A 16,262-nucleotide genomic window follows, 5' to 3' on the forward strand; every position below is an offset into this window, starting at 1 on the left:
GTGGGGGTGAGGGTGGCCATGGGGATGAGGGTGTGGGTGAGGATGAGGATGTGGATGAGGGAGCGCATGAGGGTGGGCATGAGGATGTGGGTGATGGTGATGGCTCTGGTCGCCAACAATTGCAGCATCCATGTTGTCAGGATTCCTCTGTTGAAAAACACAAACACATGCAATGATATAGTACTAAAACGAACCAACATCATCAAAATTGACTTCATTGTGAGAGTATGACAAACCTGAGAGCTAGGATGAGGGTGGTAGTGCTGACCCCGAACGACCGCGGGAGCCATGGGCTGCGAGGGGCCGTACAACCCTGGCTGGGTGGGCGCCATGAAGGGGCCTGCACCGTAGGCCCCATGGTACGGCTGGGGGAGGGAGTGGGGGGGTCCTGGGGGGTAGGCGTGGGGGTATATGGGGGGGCCGTGGTGGTGCTGGCTGGGGTGTGCGTGGGGGTGTTGGTGTGGGTGTTGATGAGGGTGCGGGTGCTGGTGAGGGTGCTGGTGGGGGTGTGGATGAGGGTGGGCATGGGGATGGGCGTGGGGGTGAGGAGCGTGGTGGGGGCCTTGGTGAAGGTTGTGGAGATGGCTGGGCGGTGGTGGATGGTGGTGGTGGTGACTGTAGTGGATGTGTTGGTGACTCACAGGGTTGCTGAACTGTGTCACCTGTAAACAAAACGGAAACTTAATTTATGGTGTGTCAGTACACAAAAGTAGAGAGCACCCTAAATTTATAGGACAAGAAGTACCTGACACGATGGAGGGAATGGAGGCGGTGAGTAAAGTCCAGCAGGCAAATGTGGAGGAGAAGACCCTGTCCCGAACACTGGCACAGGTACAGGCATGGGAGGGCCAACCTGCAAGACAACAGAGCTGTCTACTAAGCATGCATGGTACTGTGATGTTCCAATTCCCACACTTGGCGTGGTCCTAGGGTAACAAATAGAGAAGAATTTTTTTTTTAAATGACACACACCGTTGCAACTTCAACAACAATTGCAGGCTGATGGCTTGGGTGAGTGGGCACTGAAGAAGTTGTCGGCACATAGTTTCCATGAGCTGGTGGAGGAGCTGAGTGGGGTGTGGCAGTAAAATTGTCCTGAGTCCACCCAGATCCGGACTCGCGAAAGCGATTTCTACGAATAGGAGGGCTGGAAAGTTAAAAGTTCAAATTTTACTTATTATGTTATTTTCAAATTAATTCATTTAAAAAAAATATGGTACAAGGTAACCATTTAAATTTGACAAAAATTAACTTGACTTCTTTAAATATTAATATTCTCACCTTCCTCGCCCCCTTGCAGCAGAAGTCAAACGAGGAGACCTTCTTGGAGGCGGCTGATTACCATTTGTTCCATATTCCCAGGTATTTACGCGGGCATGAGGGGGGGAGGGAGGGTTTGGCACTGACATCTCCACTATTTGGCTGTGAGACAAACGCCTTCTCTTTGGAGTAGGACTGTCACTCTGGAAGCAAAATAGCAACACACATTAATCCACAACTAGAATTCAAAATCCACTTCCATGCATTTACTGCAATCAGGTAACATGAAGGCTTTCCCTAGTTCTCAGAACCCACCACCACAGCTTCACACTCTCTAAATACACTACGATTTGGACAATTCTAATTCTAAATCATGATCTACACAGGACAAACACTGACATCACAGATAGATATCCCCAAACAGAAACTAAAATCCATGGACAGAAAATTTAAGGAACACTTTATCTGCTTCCCAACTACATGGAAATTCCATAGCAATTATCTACTACCATTCCATGTGTTTCATTGAAACAATTCAAAGATCTTACTTTTTGGTCATCATCTGTTTCATCATTATGGCAAAAAATTGTAGAAGAAAGGTTTGGACTTAACCTCAATTCTGTGGGAGAGACAAACAATAAAAGAGTCACAAAATCAACTGAGGGGGGAAAAAAACAATCCGATGATTTAATGTGACCATGAGTTGCCAGAAGCAACTAACCAGAATTTAAACAGGGTGAGAATCTTGATTGACGTGGCATATGTGTTTCCACAGTTGATGTTGAAGCTAAGTTCTCAGGAGGAAAGATGGACCTTACAAAAGAGCCCTCCTGAAATTGAATGTTATTTAAAAAGCGCTAAATTATAAGTGTAAATGTGCTTAAGACGACTCACCTGAGTACAATTATTTATCTGCTGAGGAGGCAAGCTTCTTCGCAGTTCCTGAGAATCTACATTCTGGCCATTTCCAGCAGCACCAGCTGGTGCAAGACTCTGCTTCGGAAAATCCTGACTTAAATATGCAGAATCCTTTGGGGACAAACTGCTTCCCGCGTTAGGAGAGCAATCCCTGTTACAATTCATTGAAAAATAGAATATTAACAAGTATTAAAGAAAGAAAATATATAGCAAAGAAAACACAAATAAAAAAACAAACCCTGGTGCGAAGCCCTGATGAAAATCCTTGGACCGGTGAGCTCGATTCCCTTGCCATTTTGAACGGCTACTACCATGGCCGCTGTGACTACCCGAGTGCCGATAAGACCCAGATCCCCTCACAGCGCTACTCCGACTACTTGAACTCATGGCTGAAAGAGGACGTATCATAAATAAAAAATCTTTATGTTAAAAAATATCATAGTTGAGAGGCATTTTAAAACAGCACCAAAAACAGAAATCGTCAGAGGGTCCCAATATCTCATAAAAGGCAATCATGAAAAGTGACTTGGTTGTGAAGTTTGAAAAGACAAATATAGAATACAATTATATCAAGGTCTAAAAAATATAAAATCCTGCATTTAAATGTCAACAATTCAGCTCTGCCAAGGCCGACAACTTTTCAAATCATACCAGGGCTGAAAACAGTGTTGTTGTGCACACACAAATGCTACTTGGAGAGTTTTAAATTAAGATATACAGACATTTACTCTGGGATTTGATGTTACCAAAAAGTGTCTGTTAAGTCAAAACATTTATTGAAAAAGAAAGAATACAAGATGGCAAGAGAACCACAACCCTGTGGCCTTGGGGGATTGCTGTGACTTTTACAATGCTGCTAGATGGCCTCAGTAGAGACTTGATAGAGGTTAAATACGACATTTCGAAACAAGACCAAAGTATATTTACAGCTGTAAAGTATGGGGAAAATGTGCTACTCATGACAGGGCGACAGCCTAACCAATAAATACCTCGCCTAGCTAGGGCTCTTCTCCAAAACTTTGCGCAAAAGCGTCTGCTGCATCGCAAGGCCGATACTCTATTGCAGAAGATACGGGCCTGCTAGTAAACTTATGTTAAAAGAAAACTCGAGGTAGGCCGTCTTGCAAAAAAAAATCTGACTTGGAACTACACCCTCTCTTGTATAGGATAGCCCACACTGGTGGCATGGAAGAAACTCATAACTCTCCTGACTACATAGCACAAAATGTGGTATTTCCAGTGGATGGGGACGTACATGGTCACACGGGGAGCTGGGGACGACAATCTTCTCCGCCTTCACGTCGCACCAGGCTCTCACAGGGTGCAGGTGCGGGCAGCCATCGCACGGGATGCAAGTCCTATGATGTCTTTCATTGTTTTTCTTTCTCTCTGTTTTCACACAGCTGTCGCCCTCGCACTCATGAGAAAAGTTTCCCCAGGCATGTTATCGCCAAGACAGCCAACATTCGACGGGAATGCAGCGCCCGGGGGGAAAAGGGCTGGGCTCACTTTAACGAGGGAATGCAAATCAGTCTGACACGGCCGACATGCATGTTGCAGTGCGGACACCCTCGCGAGCCCCCGATGGGCCGAGCAGACCAAAATTACCCATCACTTTCATTTCACCAAAGTTACACACGAAAAACAATCATTTACGGGCGACCCCCTCCCTGAATGACGGAATGACGAAACAGGCTCCGACCAATCACAGCAGACCTACTCCGTCTCGTACTACGTAATAGTTTTCCAGCGATTCCCTTTTCCGAAATCCGGTCTGAAAATATAATCGCATCTACATTAAAAAATCATAAAGCACTCGAATAATATTAAGATTTGTGGTAAGACGATGCCTTACAATTAATAGTGTAAGTTCGTGATCGAGATAAACACTCTCAACTGCTCGCGTAGTGGCACGTGACGCAGAGCCGCGCTGTGATTGGCCGATGGGAAGTGTTTACTCGATTTCACTCGGAATGACGTCGTAACTTGTCTGTTCGTTGCAGAGCTGCCAGGTTTGGCGATTTGTCGCCAAATTGGCGATTTTAGGTCGGGTTTGGCGACTTTAAAAGACGGCCTGGCGCCAGGCGATTTTTTTGGCGATTCGTGTTTTGGCCTGGCGATTTTTGGCGACTGAGCTCCAAGTTTGGCGATCCTGGGCGACTCGGGCTACCTGACCCCACGGAAGCGAGGATTACGAAGGGATTGAGTACTTTCCCGGCCCGGGGGAGATGAATTTCTAAGAAATGGGCCTAGCAGCTCGCTACATTGTCACATTTGCTGACTCTTGGGTGCTACCCGAGTTCAATTTTACCTTGCCTCTTTTTTGGCTATCCCACTAAAAGGTTGGCGATTTTTGGCGATTTGAATCTGTGGCGGGCGATTTTTGGCGACTAGGGCGGCTGGCGACGATTGGCGATTCGAGCGCCCTCTTCTGGCGACTTGACTCACTCCGGACCTGGCAGCCCTGGTTCGTTGTTGTTCGTTGGTTGTTGTGTGTGAGTGAAGGTGAAGAGAGGACGCGACGCAGAGGCGAGGCTGGCGAGTCCGCTATGAAACAATACCTGAACTACTGATATTTGGATCAGGATCGTCTTGAAGAAGCTGCAGTTGCCGTGCCCCTGACGGAGAGACTGTCGGGAAGTTGCCCTCGCCTGCCTGTGTGTGATGCCGAGGACTGCAAGTCCCGAACTCAGACTTAGAGAAACTGGGACGGTCGCCATTTTGGATGTGTATAATCTGGTGAGGCCAGCTCGGCAGCTGTTACATCCGTGGACTGCTTGCTGTTAGCTGAGTTGTGGAAAGTTGTCGAAGTTAACTCCGGGGCTGTCGGAACTGTGCAAACATATCATCGGAGAACCCCGAGTGCGAAGCGTGTGGCGCGAGGGACTTGTGACGTAGCCTTGTCTGGAAGGTGAAGGTGTCATGGGCGAGAAAGGAGCAGAGAGGCACAGGAGTTCCAACGGCACGGTCTACGCCAAAAAAGGCCATGTCCGTGTTATTAAGAACTCCAACCTAGGACAAGGGCAAGCTGGTTGCAGAAGTATGGCGTCGTCGCCAACGAAATCTTGTTCCAGTCCTGAGTCCTTTGTTGCTAGTGGGTCGGTGAAGAAGGGCAAGAGGTCACACGACTTCTCACCTCTGTCTGTCTCACCCACGGCAAGGAATAGTGCCTTTTGGGGAAGCATGTCTCCCAAAAACATTACTCCTCGCTCTTCGCCCTCCCTGGGATGCAACTACGCTGGGGCCAAGTTTAGTGAGCCTCCATCGCCAGACACCCTGCCGAAGCCCCCAACACATTGGAACATGACACAACTTTCCCCAAGAAACAAGGATCAGTACCTGGAGATCTCTCAGCAGCTGATGATGCTTTTGAAGGTGCAAGCGTGATATTTAAATTCATACTTTCAAATTTCTGTGTACTTTACTTTGGTCTCATGATTGTTTTAAGTGCAAGCTGTTAAAATTTCTTATCTCATATCAAATTGATTTTATTTACTGTATTACGTGCATCACCAGCAGATATTGATTGTGATTTTGTTTGTAATAGAATGTCATTGTTGAGAACTCAGAATGAGTCGACTGTTATCATAGGCTAGTAGGGCATAGGTGATTGACTTCTGAAGTATTGCCCTTGTGATATGTGATAGTCAGTGATCGAGCCCAACGTTCTCATTGATTTGGCTACTTAACTTTATAGGGACTTTATGTCCCCTTCCTCATGTTTGCCTGTACAAGGCTTGGCACAATTTTTTGCAATCATTTTAATCATTGAATGCTCACAACGTTAAAGGAAACTTCATTTTCATTATTTGTCTAAAGCAATAACAGCATGATTTTGTTTTAGTTCTAAGGCCCTTTTAACTTACTTCATAAATTTTCTTTTAGCCCCTGTGTTTTGACAAAGAATCAAATTTTAAACAATAATTTTATCAGGTCTTTTTGTTTGTTTTCTGAATCCTACTATTACCAATAGATGTAGCTTCCATCAAATGTTCTTACCATGTGAATACCAAAATTATTAGTCCGCGAGGCCTAAATCAGCATCCGTAACTACTAAGACCTAGTTATTAATTTGTTTAATGTCCATTGTGAACTTTATCTCATAATCTTCATGTTTGTGAGTTTAATAGAGTCCCATCAGTTCTGTGATGCAAGTTGCTACCAATCACTTGTCTTGCCCATCATGTTCCTAACATCTAAAGCTAAGCATCATCAAGACCCAAAATTTATAACATTACAAGAAACAGTGTGGACTTGACTATTGACTGAATGCGTTCATGTTCTGATGTTTTTGTATCATTATTATATTTAACAGGACAAATGGTTGGTAGAGGCAGTAGGCTGCTCAACTGTTGCTTTCTCTGTTTGCACACCTCTGAAGTTTTAAGTTGTTAATGAAGTTTCAATAGTCTATTTGTATGGTAGAATAGAATAGGTTTTAGTGGTTTGATTTTAAGATGGAGAGTACTCATACTTCAGGCATCAATTGGGATTGAGGTTTAGGTCATATAAATGGACCAACCAAGTTGGTTTCCAGCATGTTATTTTTGAAAAAATGTAATGCTTTATCGCTGATGATACTAATGATCTCCACATTCTACAGACTCTCAATTCAAATTTTTGAAAAATCATCAAATGAACATTTATTTATGTTTATGATGTGGAAATGGCCTAAATCTCAGTCCTGCGACTATTTACTATCATTTGTCATGTCCTGTTTATTTTTTTAACTGATTCAAATGTGATGTGAATAAAGTGTTATATATATTTGATGCTGGGAGTATGAAGACCTCTCGCATAAGTGGTACACTTGCTTGTTAGTGCCCAGGCAATGCCAGGACTCATGAAGTGGTTTGCAATTGGGCAGAGGAGTGGATTCTCATATTCATAAGACATATGATGGTGGAGTGACCTTAATGGTCATGTGCTCAATTGTGGTTATAAAAGCTTTAGACTAGTTTTCTTATTGGATGTGGCCTAGTGAGGAAGTGTATGCCTTATGTTTACTTGTAATAATTTTTCAGCTGTCTCTGGTGGCCAAAGTCCATGTTCTTGTGCCAATCGTCCATCTTTTTATTAAGCATGGCCCGAAATATGTGGCTTAAAATTTTTTCTGTTGATTTTTTTTTTTTAGTTAGAAAATGTGATATAACAAAATCCCATTCCCAGTTGAAATTTTAAGATAGACTTCAAGTCACCAGATGGCATGCTACGTGGTTATAAAATGTGTCTTTAATGTTAGTGTTTCATTGATGTCTGAAAAGTGACCTAGAGAGCCTGACAAAAGAATTTTGTTTAAGAATCTAGTCAAGGTGATTTTTCTATTGTGACATGTATAAATGATATAATGTGTAAATGCTTATTTTTTTTAAAAAGAAGTGCCTGTGATGATATTTGGTAATCACTTGTAAACTTGTGTATGAGTGTATTGTTGGAGAACTCTCAACCTTCCTGTATGTCCTGTGAGAAGTATGCAATGGTGCTCAGTCATGTTGATCCATATCTCATTGATGTGATTCAAATGTGATAATTATTTTATAACATTCATCTGTCATCACCTCAACATTTAAAATTGTGTGTTTGGTTTGTCATGTGCTGTTAAGTTGTCAAAACCCAACTTGAAAAAAAAAAAAGAAAAAAAAAAGACTACTCTCAAACAGGAGAGAGAAAAAAAATGAAAGAAAAATGCAAGTTGTGGTTTATGTGCTAATGTTCATGAGTATTACACAGCCTGTCAAGTATTGTGAACGTTTTGTGTGTTTGGGGATTCCATTTCATGTGGAAGCACAACTTCCAAGTGTTTCCACGGCAAGTTTACAAGTGTACTATCCAAGTGAAGGACCAAGTGAAACACTAACTCAACTGACTATGCCACAGTACAAATGATGAAGCTGTATCAGCTTCCTCCAACAATAAAGGGAGACTTTTGCTGTGCCTTTGGCACTTAAAGAGAAATGCTGTCTTCCATGACTGAATTGTTGCCATGTGCAATAGGATTAAGTTACTTTGTATAAAGAGTTCTTTTGTACATCCAATTATCAGACCATTGTGAATTTACTGGTAATGTCAACCTTTCCTTGCTTCAACCAGTATTTCTTTGATCTCCACAATGTCCCCATTTTTATCATTACTGTACCAAATTATTGCATTTCTCAAGCATGTTCAGTTCAGTGTCAAGATGTTGATCATATTTTATTTCTAACCAGTTTTGTTTCTTCTATATCATGCCAATGTATCAAAAAAATTGATGTTTGATTTTGTTTGGTTCTATTATTTAAAGAGTTCTGTAATTTTTTCCTGTGTTCTAATCATATTGTGATCTGCTTCTTATTGTGTTATCATAATTTCATCTTTTGTTACTGTATTTTCAATGACACTGAAATCGATCGAGATGACTTTGTTTTGATCCATATTGTACAAAAAGTGTATGTATGATATTCTATTTTATGTTCATGTCTCATCATCCTTCATCTATCATCTCATGTATCATCCTTCATCCCTCATCTCATTGTTGTAAATCGCTCATCTCATTTCTTCTCACTTCATCACCTTCCCATCCTTCCCCTTCACTCCCTTCCCCATCCCACCTCCTTCCCTTCCCTTTCCCCGGGCCCTTTTTAGGGCCCACCAAATTATTCTGCAAAAGAATAACCCCAACAAAGACAAATCTGCTTCCTTCGGGATGCAACCACTAATTTCAAACTTTAATTCCAGGTTGAGTGTACTGCAGTAAGTTGATAAAGAAAATCCTTACAAATAGACTAGTGAGACACTACATATCCATTTATCTGGGAAATAATTACTGATCTGAAACATTATTTGAGGAAAGAATGTGAGAAAATGAGGCTGTTTCTCAAACTAGGATTTTATCTTTGTAGTGATAAAGTCTCTCTCAAAACATCCTTAATCCTAAAATTGCTGCTCCATATGGAAAATTATGTGATGCAATATGTGATGTAGTTCCTATATTTCTTGTAGGGTTCAATTAATCAGTGTAGGATATAGGAGAATCTAAATCAAAATAGTACACATCGGTATGCAATGATCTAGATTTAATATAACATTACCTTCTCTCAAACATGCCCAAGTCTCCCCTCACACTACAAAAACAGATCTTCGAGATATTCCTCAAATTCTTCTTCACGTGCTTTCTCTTCATCGGGTCTCCCTGTTTCCTTCCAAATTCTTGACATTTCACTTTCAGTCTTTTCTTCTGTACTCTCACTGTCATCAGAGGTCTTTGTTGAGCTGGTGGGCTGCTGTCTTTCATCTTTCCCTTTCCTTTTCTCCGTCTGCTGTTTCCTTTTTCCTGTCTTCTTTTTCTGGATGCGTTTAACTTCTCGTTTCTTTGAGCCATGATTCAGTTTTGATGAGCATTCAGGGCAGAGTCCTTAAATTGGAAAGTAATATGGAACTTAAAAGCAGGACTGGCTCAATAAATACATACAGGATAGTACTTGTATGATACTTACGAAGCTTGACCAGTGCATTCTTTTTCTCTCCTTGTTCTTGATAAGCAAAATTGATCTCCCATGTTTTTAAACCATCACGATTAGAGCAATGCTTTTCGCCACATGTGAATTGTCCTCTACCAGAAATAAGTTCAGGTTCTGTCCGCCATCTCATAGCAACCTGCAACCATTAAATTGCCATTCGTGAGGAGAGGAGTAACAGTCATAATAGTATTTTAAGTGTGTTTACTACACAATTGTTAAAGCTTATCTGGAGGGACAGAAATATCTAATCTAGAAAGAAATGGTTAGTAGGATATGTAAGAAACCACTGAAATAAGACATCTGTCACCTTGTTGGATTTGAACATTGTTAAATCACAGATGCAATATTCTTTAAATAACTTGTCATGATATTTTTTAGCAAGCTGTGCTTCCCAAGTGTCTGGATGATCAGCTTCATCCCACAGAAAACGATGGTTGTCACGTAAAACATCATAATCAGTTTTATCTCTGGAACTGAATGCAGAAAATTAAAGTGTGAAGGGTGTCAACAAGTAAGAGCAAAATCTATATGTTACGAATATGAAAAACCTACTTACGTATCCCTTTGTAAAAGAGAGGTAGCACCTTTCCGACATAGATAATAATCGTTTATTAAACGTTTGTGGAGCTCATATGGTGCCATAGTAGAAAAAAGTAATCGAGCAGAGGGACTTGTAATCGCTGCACTGTTTGGCTGCATAAGTTGTAAGGAGTGTCGACCTGGAAAAGGTTAAATTGTTGAGAATCCCTGCCGTTTGGCTCCTTAAAAAGAGAATAGAAAAAATCCTTTAAAGCATCATACTGGGTTCTGTCGTTTCCATTGCTTTAAATACTGATTCCATCTTGTATGACTTTAGAGCAGAAAAGTAGTATTTAAAGATTATGATGCACGTATTTGCTTTGTTTCTGGCTGTATGGATTTTTTAAACTTTTGAATCATTACAAAACAAAAGGGTCTAACATCCTAATATCATTGGCATAAAACTAAGTGTTGTTCATTCAATAAACACCCCCAATACCAAACAAATAACCTATGAATAAAAACAAATAACAAGAAGCACATGAATTTCATGAAATTCTCATTTTGTAAATTTATATGCGATGAAATTCTCATAATGTATGAAAACAAAGGAAAGCGCGGCTTGTCTGCTCATTTCAGCGGGAAACCACAACAACAAACGACGTACTCTTCAAAATACGTGTCGATGTGTTGGATTTCATTGTTTTTGTAAGTTTTGACATTTATGTAACCCGATTCTTTCGTCTGTTAGCTCTTTGCTCAACAATAACGAATCCTTCATTTATTTTGCCATTGTATTCAGCGTTTAACCTCCATTACCTAATGTATTATATTTTTGATGCAATCACGTTGTGAAAGCAATAACCTCGTATCCTATTTACAAAGTACACTTGTTGAACTATTATTTACGATTAAAGAAGTTTCTTTTCCTATATTTTAGTCAACATACACTTGTTTCAATACTTTGCAGGTTTGTGCACTCGTCATTTCCAGCTCATCAAGATGCCAGAAATAATGATAAGAAATGTCCCTGTGCATTTCCCATTTGAGCCATATGATGTTCAACGCGCATACATGGAGAAGGTCATAGACTGTCTTCAATCGGTACGTCTTTGAGTGTTTCTACCTTTGAACTATATAACCCACCTATTTTTAAAATATATTTTAATAATTTATCGGTGTTCATAGGGTGCTCACGGTATGCTTGAGTCACCAACAGGAACCGGTAAAACACTGAGCTTGCTTTGCTCTACTCTGGCATGGCTATCACTGAAGAAGGCTCAAGTGCAAGCCATGAGAATGACTAAGGATGAAAGTGCATTCTTAGATGAATTGAAAGACAGTCTTTCTAGTGCTGCAGGCAGTGCCCCACCAAATCAATCTACGTCCTGGGGGGGTAAGTGAACTTTCCTTAGATTTCATTCTTTTTAAATCTTTTTATATTTTGGTGATATTGACCTCTATACAGGAAGACTTGGTCCGAAAATTATTTACTCCTCCCGTACTCACTCTCAGCTGTCACAAGCTGTACAAGAACTGAAGCGCACTAATTATGCTCATGTAAAAATGGCCATAATTGGCTCCAGGGATCAGTTGTGTACGCACCCTGATGTTTCTAAAGAAGAAAATACCTCAGTGAAGGTAAGTTTGGGTGAATGAAGAGTGTTGACTTGTTAAAATCTCTAGCAATACAATTTTTATTCTTTAATCCACTTTAGATTTCTATGTGCCAAGCATTAGTCAAAGGTCGTGCTTGTTATTTGCATCGTAATATTGAAAGAAAAAAAGATGACCATGCATTTACTGATGCTGGTGTAATGGACATAGAGGACCTTATTAAAGTCAGTGAAAAACTAAAAGTGTGTCCCTACTTCATGTCACGGGAGCTGAAGCAGTCAGCTGATATTATTTTTATGCCATACAATTATTTGTTAGATCCCCGTACTCGCCGGCAGCAAGATGTTGATATAGCTGTGAGTTTTCACTTTATTTTATTTAATTTGTATTATGACAATCTTATTTTCAGTTTAAAATAATATTCTACATTCTCCTCTTTTAGAACAGTATTGTAATTCTAGATGAGGGTCACAATGTGGAGAAAATATGTGAAGAGTCTGCCTCTTATAGTCTCACCAGCACAGAAGTTGCTATGTGCATAACTGAAATCACAGAGGTATACATATTTATCTGTTGAAGAGTATTGAATATTGTTTTCAACCATTACAGGAAAGTAATCCATCTTTATTTACATTGTGTAGGTCATGAAAATCTTTGCTGAGAATCCTGTTATGGATTTTGGTGATCCTGATTCAGATAAAAAGAAAGACTTCACAGAAAATGAATTAATCATGATGAAGGAAATGCTCTTGAATTTGGAGAAAGTAATTGATGACATTCCTCTTACCCAGAAAGATAAAACTGAAGCACCGTTTCCTGGAGAATACATTTTTGATCTGCTAGGCAAGGCTACAATCACTACAGAAACATATCCACTTTATTACAGTCTAGTTGAACAAATTGTCCAGTATCTCAATGCTTTGCGTGATAGCACTGATGGCCCTTTCCAAAGAACAGGAGCTAGTCTAGAAAAACTTGCTAATTTTTTTAGGACTGTTTTCTATTTTGAAAGAAAGACATATGAAGAACATGTTGGGTCAGTGCGAGAGTGTTACAAAGTTTTTGTTACTCTAGAGAAACCTAAACCCACTTTTAGAAAGAATTCATGGCTTTCAGCCACTAACAATGATACCAAACCTGGTGGAAAAGTTGTTAATTTTTGGTGTTTTAATCCTGGATATGGCATGAAAGGTCTCTTAAATCTGGGAGTTCATTCCATAATTGTAACAAGTGGTACTTTGTCACCACTTCCTCCATTAATTTCTGAACTTGGGATTCCAATCAACATTACTTTGGAAAATAAGCATGTTATCACCAAAGAACAGGTTTGTTATCTGCTATTAGTCATTTATCTAAATTTTCTACAAAAGTGTAAATTATTTATGCTGCTAATTGGTTTCAGGTTTTTGTTAGTGTGATACGAAGTGGGCCAGACAATGAGCCTCTCATATCAACATTCAAGAACAGGTGAGCGTGAAATTCATCATCTGTTCAACCTTTTCAACTCTTCATTAGTATTAAAAATCTGTATTAATCAATCAATTCCCACAGAGGTAATGATGCCTATTTGACTTCTTTGGGACGCACCATTGCCAACTTTGCAAGAATTATTCCAGAGGGTCTTTTAGTGTTTTTCCCTTCATACACTGTCCTCAATCAATGTAAAGAACACTGGGAACAATCTGGTATTTGGAATCAGATATTTTCTCAGAAGGTATTTTACGCTTAGGTTTTTGTTAATGATTATTATATACAGGTTCAGGTATTATTGTGAGTATGAATTTGTTTTACACTTTTTTCCTCCCTTTCTTGAACAATGTAGGAAATTTTTGTTGAGCCCCAAGGCAAAAGGCAATTGAAAGAAGTCATGGACAACTATTATTCTCGTATATATCAGCCCGGATCTAAAGGGGCTTGTTTCCTTGCTGTCTGTCGTGGCAAAGTATGCTAACAAGTTTTATAAAATTCCATTTTTGAATTCGAATTATTTGGCTGTGCTCATTATTTTTTTTTGTAATCTTGCAGGTTTCTGAAGGTCTGGACTTTGCCGATCAGAATGGACGTGCTGTTATCCTGACAGGCCTGCCGTACCCTCCATTCTATGACCCTAGGGTTGTCATGAAAAGAGAGTACCTTGACAAAAACAAAAAGAAGGTAGGGCAACAATTGTTTCTTCTTTCCTCAGTCATTCATGATGCAGGTATGATGGTTATAACAATTTCCATTGTTCAGGTAACAGGCCATAACTGGTACCAACTTGAAGCTACTCGAGCTGTCAATCAGGCTGTTGGAAGAGTAATCCGTCACCGTAATGATTACGGGGCTGTGTTGTTTTGTGATAGTCGTTTTGCTGATCCTCAAGTAAAACAGCAAATGTCTGCCTGGTTAAGACCTTATATTCAGACACCAAATCAGTTTGGAGCGGTCACACGTGGTCTGTGTCAATTCTTTAAAAACGCAAGAGAAACAGTAAGTGTCACGTCAGTTACAAAGACTTCCTGAACTCCCATGATGCTGGTTGATTATTTATTTTGGTCATGATTGAATTTTCCTCTCCAGCTTCCCCAACCAGCCAAAAAAGAAATGTCTGTTGCATGGGATGAGGTTTCCAATGAACCTGTAGTGAGAAAGGCAGTGTCTGCCGCCTTTGATACGACAGCAACCTGGAAGGCAAAGCCAAACAAGTCTGTAGGGAATTTCAATTGGTACAGCCAAGATAGAACACCATCCAAAAACTTACCCTCTAGTTCCGTGTCCTCTGCATCTCCTAGTACTATTTCTTCCCCGTATACCCAATCTACTAAAGTCTCTAAACAGCCCAAGAATACCATAAAAAGTATGTTTGGTGCTCTGGATCAGTCTGTTGAGGTGAGTTGCCTTTCTAACCAGTATTCTACAACCATCATTCACCCCAAAATTTTAAGAGAATAACCATGTTTCTATTTAACTTTTTCAAATTTGTAGGTAATTGATTTTAACTCTGTTGAGGCTGTGCCAGACACTCCTGTAACCAGCTCATCTGCTGACAAAACACTCTTGGATTGCACCAACCAGACCTTAAGCCCCATAAGAAATGAAAGTGCCCCGCCTGAACCCAAACGGAGGAAATTGAGGGTAATGGGTGTTCCACTCAATTTTGAGCAGGTAAGCTTTCTACCTGGCTATGACTCAAATTCGGTCTCTTCTCCATCAAGTATTGGGGAGGGAATTTCAAAAATTTCAATCTAAACTAACTTCATATTTGTCTACACATAGGCCACATCAAGTAGTGCAAGTGCCTCAGAGAGCTCTGAAGGGAATGACCGTAAAATTCAAATGATGGCCTACCTTAAACATGTGAGTATACATGAGAAGTTGCAGATTGCTGTTTTAAATTGGTTCACTATTTGTATTCCCTTTTCTTTTTTAAAGGTGAAGTCCAAGTTGACAGCAGCTCAAATGCAGGAGTTCAACTTGGCTGTTAGATCTTATTCAAGAAGCTCTGATTACCAACAGCTTATTGAAATATTAGACAGACTGTTTAGTGATTCCAGCCTATTTACTTGTTTAAAAGGTTAATCTTATTTATTATTCTACAGTATTATAGTTCTATTTTAAAAGGTTATCCCATGAATTCAATATTGTGACTCATCTGTTTTTCTTTTACAGGGTTTGATACATACATAAAATCTGCTCACAAGAGTGCCTTTGCTGATTTCTGCCAGAAAAAATTAAATTCTCAGTAGTTATAGATTTTGGGAGTTTAAAATTTTACTCAGCATTTTTTAAAAAAATTTCCCTGATTGGAACTTTGTATTTACTGAATCACCTGTAAAGATTGTCCCATTAACAGGGTAATATTGGGTTCTGCTAGTTTTCCTTGATAATGTTTTTCTTAGGTTTATTTTCTCAATTTTGTTATCTTTGAAAGATTTTGAAACATTGACATATTTTTTTAAATGATTTTTTTTTAGAAGGTTGATTGTTATTGTGAAAAGAAGAACTATTGTTTCATGTTCTTAAATAGTTGTTTCTGGCATGAATTGATCTATTTTTACTATGTGACCGGCAGGATCATCATGTGTGTGTATTGATAGCATATTTTTCACCCAGTGCAAACTGCATATAAAATATTATGAAATAATTCTGCATCTTTGTACATTTTTTTCCCCTTTCATTCATAAAACCACCCAGATATCTACACAATCAGTTGCTCATACCATGTCATTGTAATCTGAAAGACCTCTGCCGATCGGCTTGGTTGTTGGCTTAAGAGGCAGTTAACACCTTAGAGTTAAGACAAATCATTAAAAAAAATAGAAATAAAGTATAGGAGAAAAATTTTAAAATTGTTTATGCGAGGGCTTGTTGAAGTTGGGGTGACCATTGCTCTGCGTTTATACCAGATGCTTTCTGCTGACTAATTAAAATTTCAAGGTCGTGGGTAGTCCAAAATTTCGTCTCCATTTTTTT

General features: G+C 39.8%; 4 protein-coding genes across 5 annotated transcripts in view; 2 read left to right on the forward strand and 2 right to left on the reverse strand.

The window, feature by feature from the left end:
- LOC113211742 (RING finger protein 44-like) overlaps window positions 1-3,853 on the reverse strand; it is a gene marked incomplete in the record, with an annotated part of 9,630 nt that extends 5,777 nt beyond the window's left edge. The window contains 10 exon segments of the mRNA XM_052277285.1: window positions 44-147; window positions 237-662; window positions 746-853; window positions 973-1,147; window positions 1,282-1,463; window positions 1,809-1,879; window positions 1,982-2,090; window positions 2,155-2,329; window positions 2,417-2,567; window positions 3,434-3,853. Coding sequence (XP_052133245.1) covers window positions 44-147; window positions 237-662; window positions 746-853; window positions 973-1,147; window positions 1,282-1,463; window positions 1,809-1,879; window positions 1,982-2,090; window positions 2,155-2,329; window positions 2,417-2,565 — 1,499 coding nt within the window.
- A 1,247-nt stretch (window positions 3,854-5,100) lies between these two features.
- Window positions 5,101-5,565, forward strand: LOC113211735 (proline-rich nuclear receptor coactivator 2-like). The gene has a single exon (XM_026430206.1). It carries the CDS (start codon window positions 5,101-5,103, stop codon window positions 5,563-5,565), a length of 465 nt encoding a protein of 154 aa, XP_026285991.1.
- A 3,650-nt stretch (window positions 5,566-9,215) lies between these two features.
- Window positions 9,216-10,747, reverse strand: LOC113211744 (protein FRA10AC1). Its single transcript, XM_026430215.2, has 5 exons — window positions 10,476-10,747; window positions 10,231-10,393; window positions 9,982-10,147; window positions 9,651-9,810; window positions 9,216-9,568 (listed from the first exon to the last, which is right to left on the reverse strand). Exons 1-5 carry the CDS (start codon window positions 10,513-10,515, stop codon window positions 9,279-9,281), a joined length of 819 nt encoding a protein of 272 aa, XP_026286000.1. The 5' UTR covers window positions 10,516-10,747; the 3' UTR covers window positions 9,216-9,278.
- A 28-nt stretch (window positions 10,748-10,775) lies between these two features.
- Window positions 10,776-15,938, forward strand: LOC113211743 (regulator of telomere elongation helicase 1 homolog). Of its 2 annotated transcripts, none has more exons than XM_026430214.2 (17): window positions 10,776-10,901; window positions 11,164-11,297; window positions 11,382-11,589; window positions 11,662-11,834; window positions 11,912-12,166; window positions 12,253-12,366; window positions 12,452-13,135; window positions 13,213-13,277; window positions 13,362-13,524; window positions 13,633-13,752; window positions 13,836-13,964; window positions 14,043-14,279; window positions 14,370-14,678; window positions 14,775-14,954; window positions 15,066-15,146; window positions 15,222-15,363; window positions 15,459-15,938. In XM_026430214.2, exons 1-17 carry the CDS (start codon window positions 10,793-10,795, stop codon window positions 15,533-15,535), a joined length of 3,180 nt encoding a protein of 1,059 aa, XP_026285999.1. In that variant the 5' UTR covers window positions 10,776-10,792; the 3' UTR covers window positions 15,536-15,938. The 2 variants fall into 2 exon arrangements, with proteins under 2 accessions (XP_026285999.1, XP_052131999.1); XM_052276039.1 differs by lacking the exon at window positions 10,776-10,901 and adding an exon at window positions 10,999-11,017.
- Window positions 15,939-16,262: the final 324 nt, after the last annotated feature.

This window comes from Frankliniella occidentalis, unplaced genomic scaffold (assembly GCF_000697945.3).
Source record: "Frankliniella occidentalis isolate FOCC.00 unplaced genomic scaffold, Focc_3.1 Scaffold9, whole genome shotgun sequence".
Taxonomy (NCBI): Eukaryota; Metazoa; Arthropoda; class Insecta; order Thysanoptera; family Thripidae; genus Frankliniella; species Frankliniella occidentalis.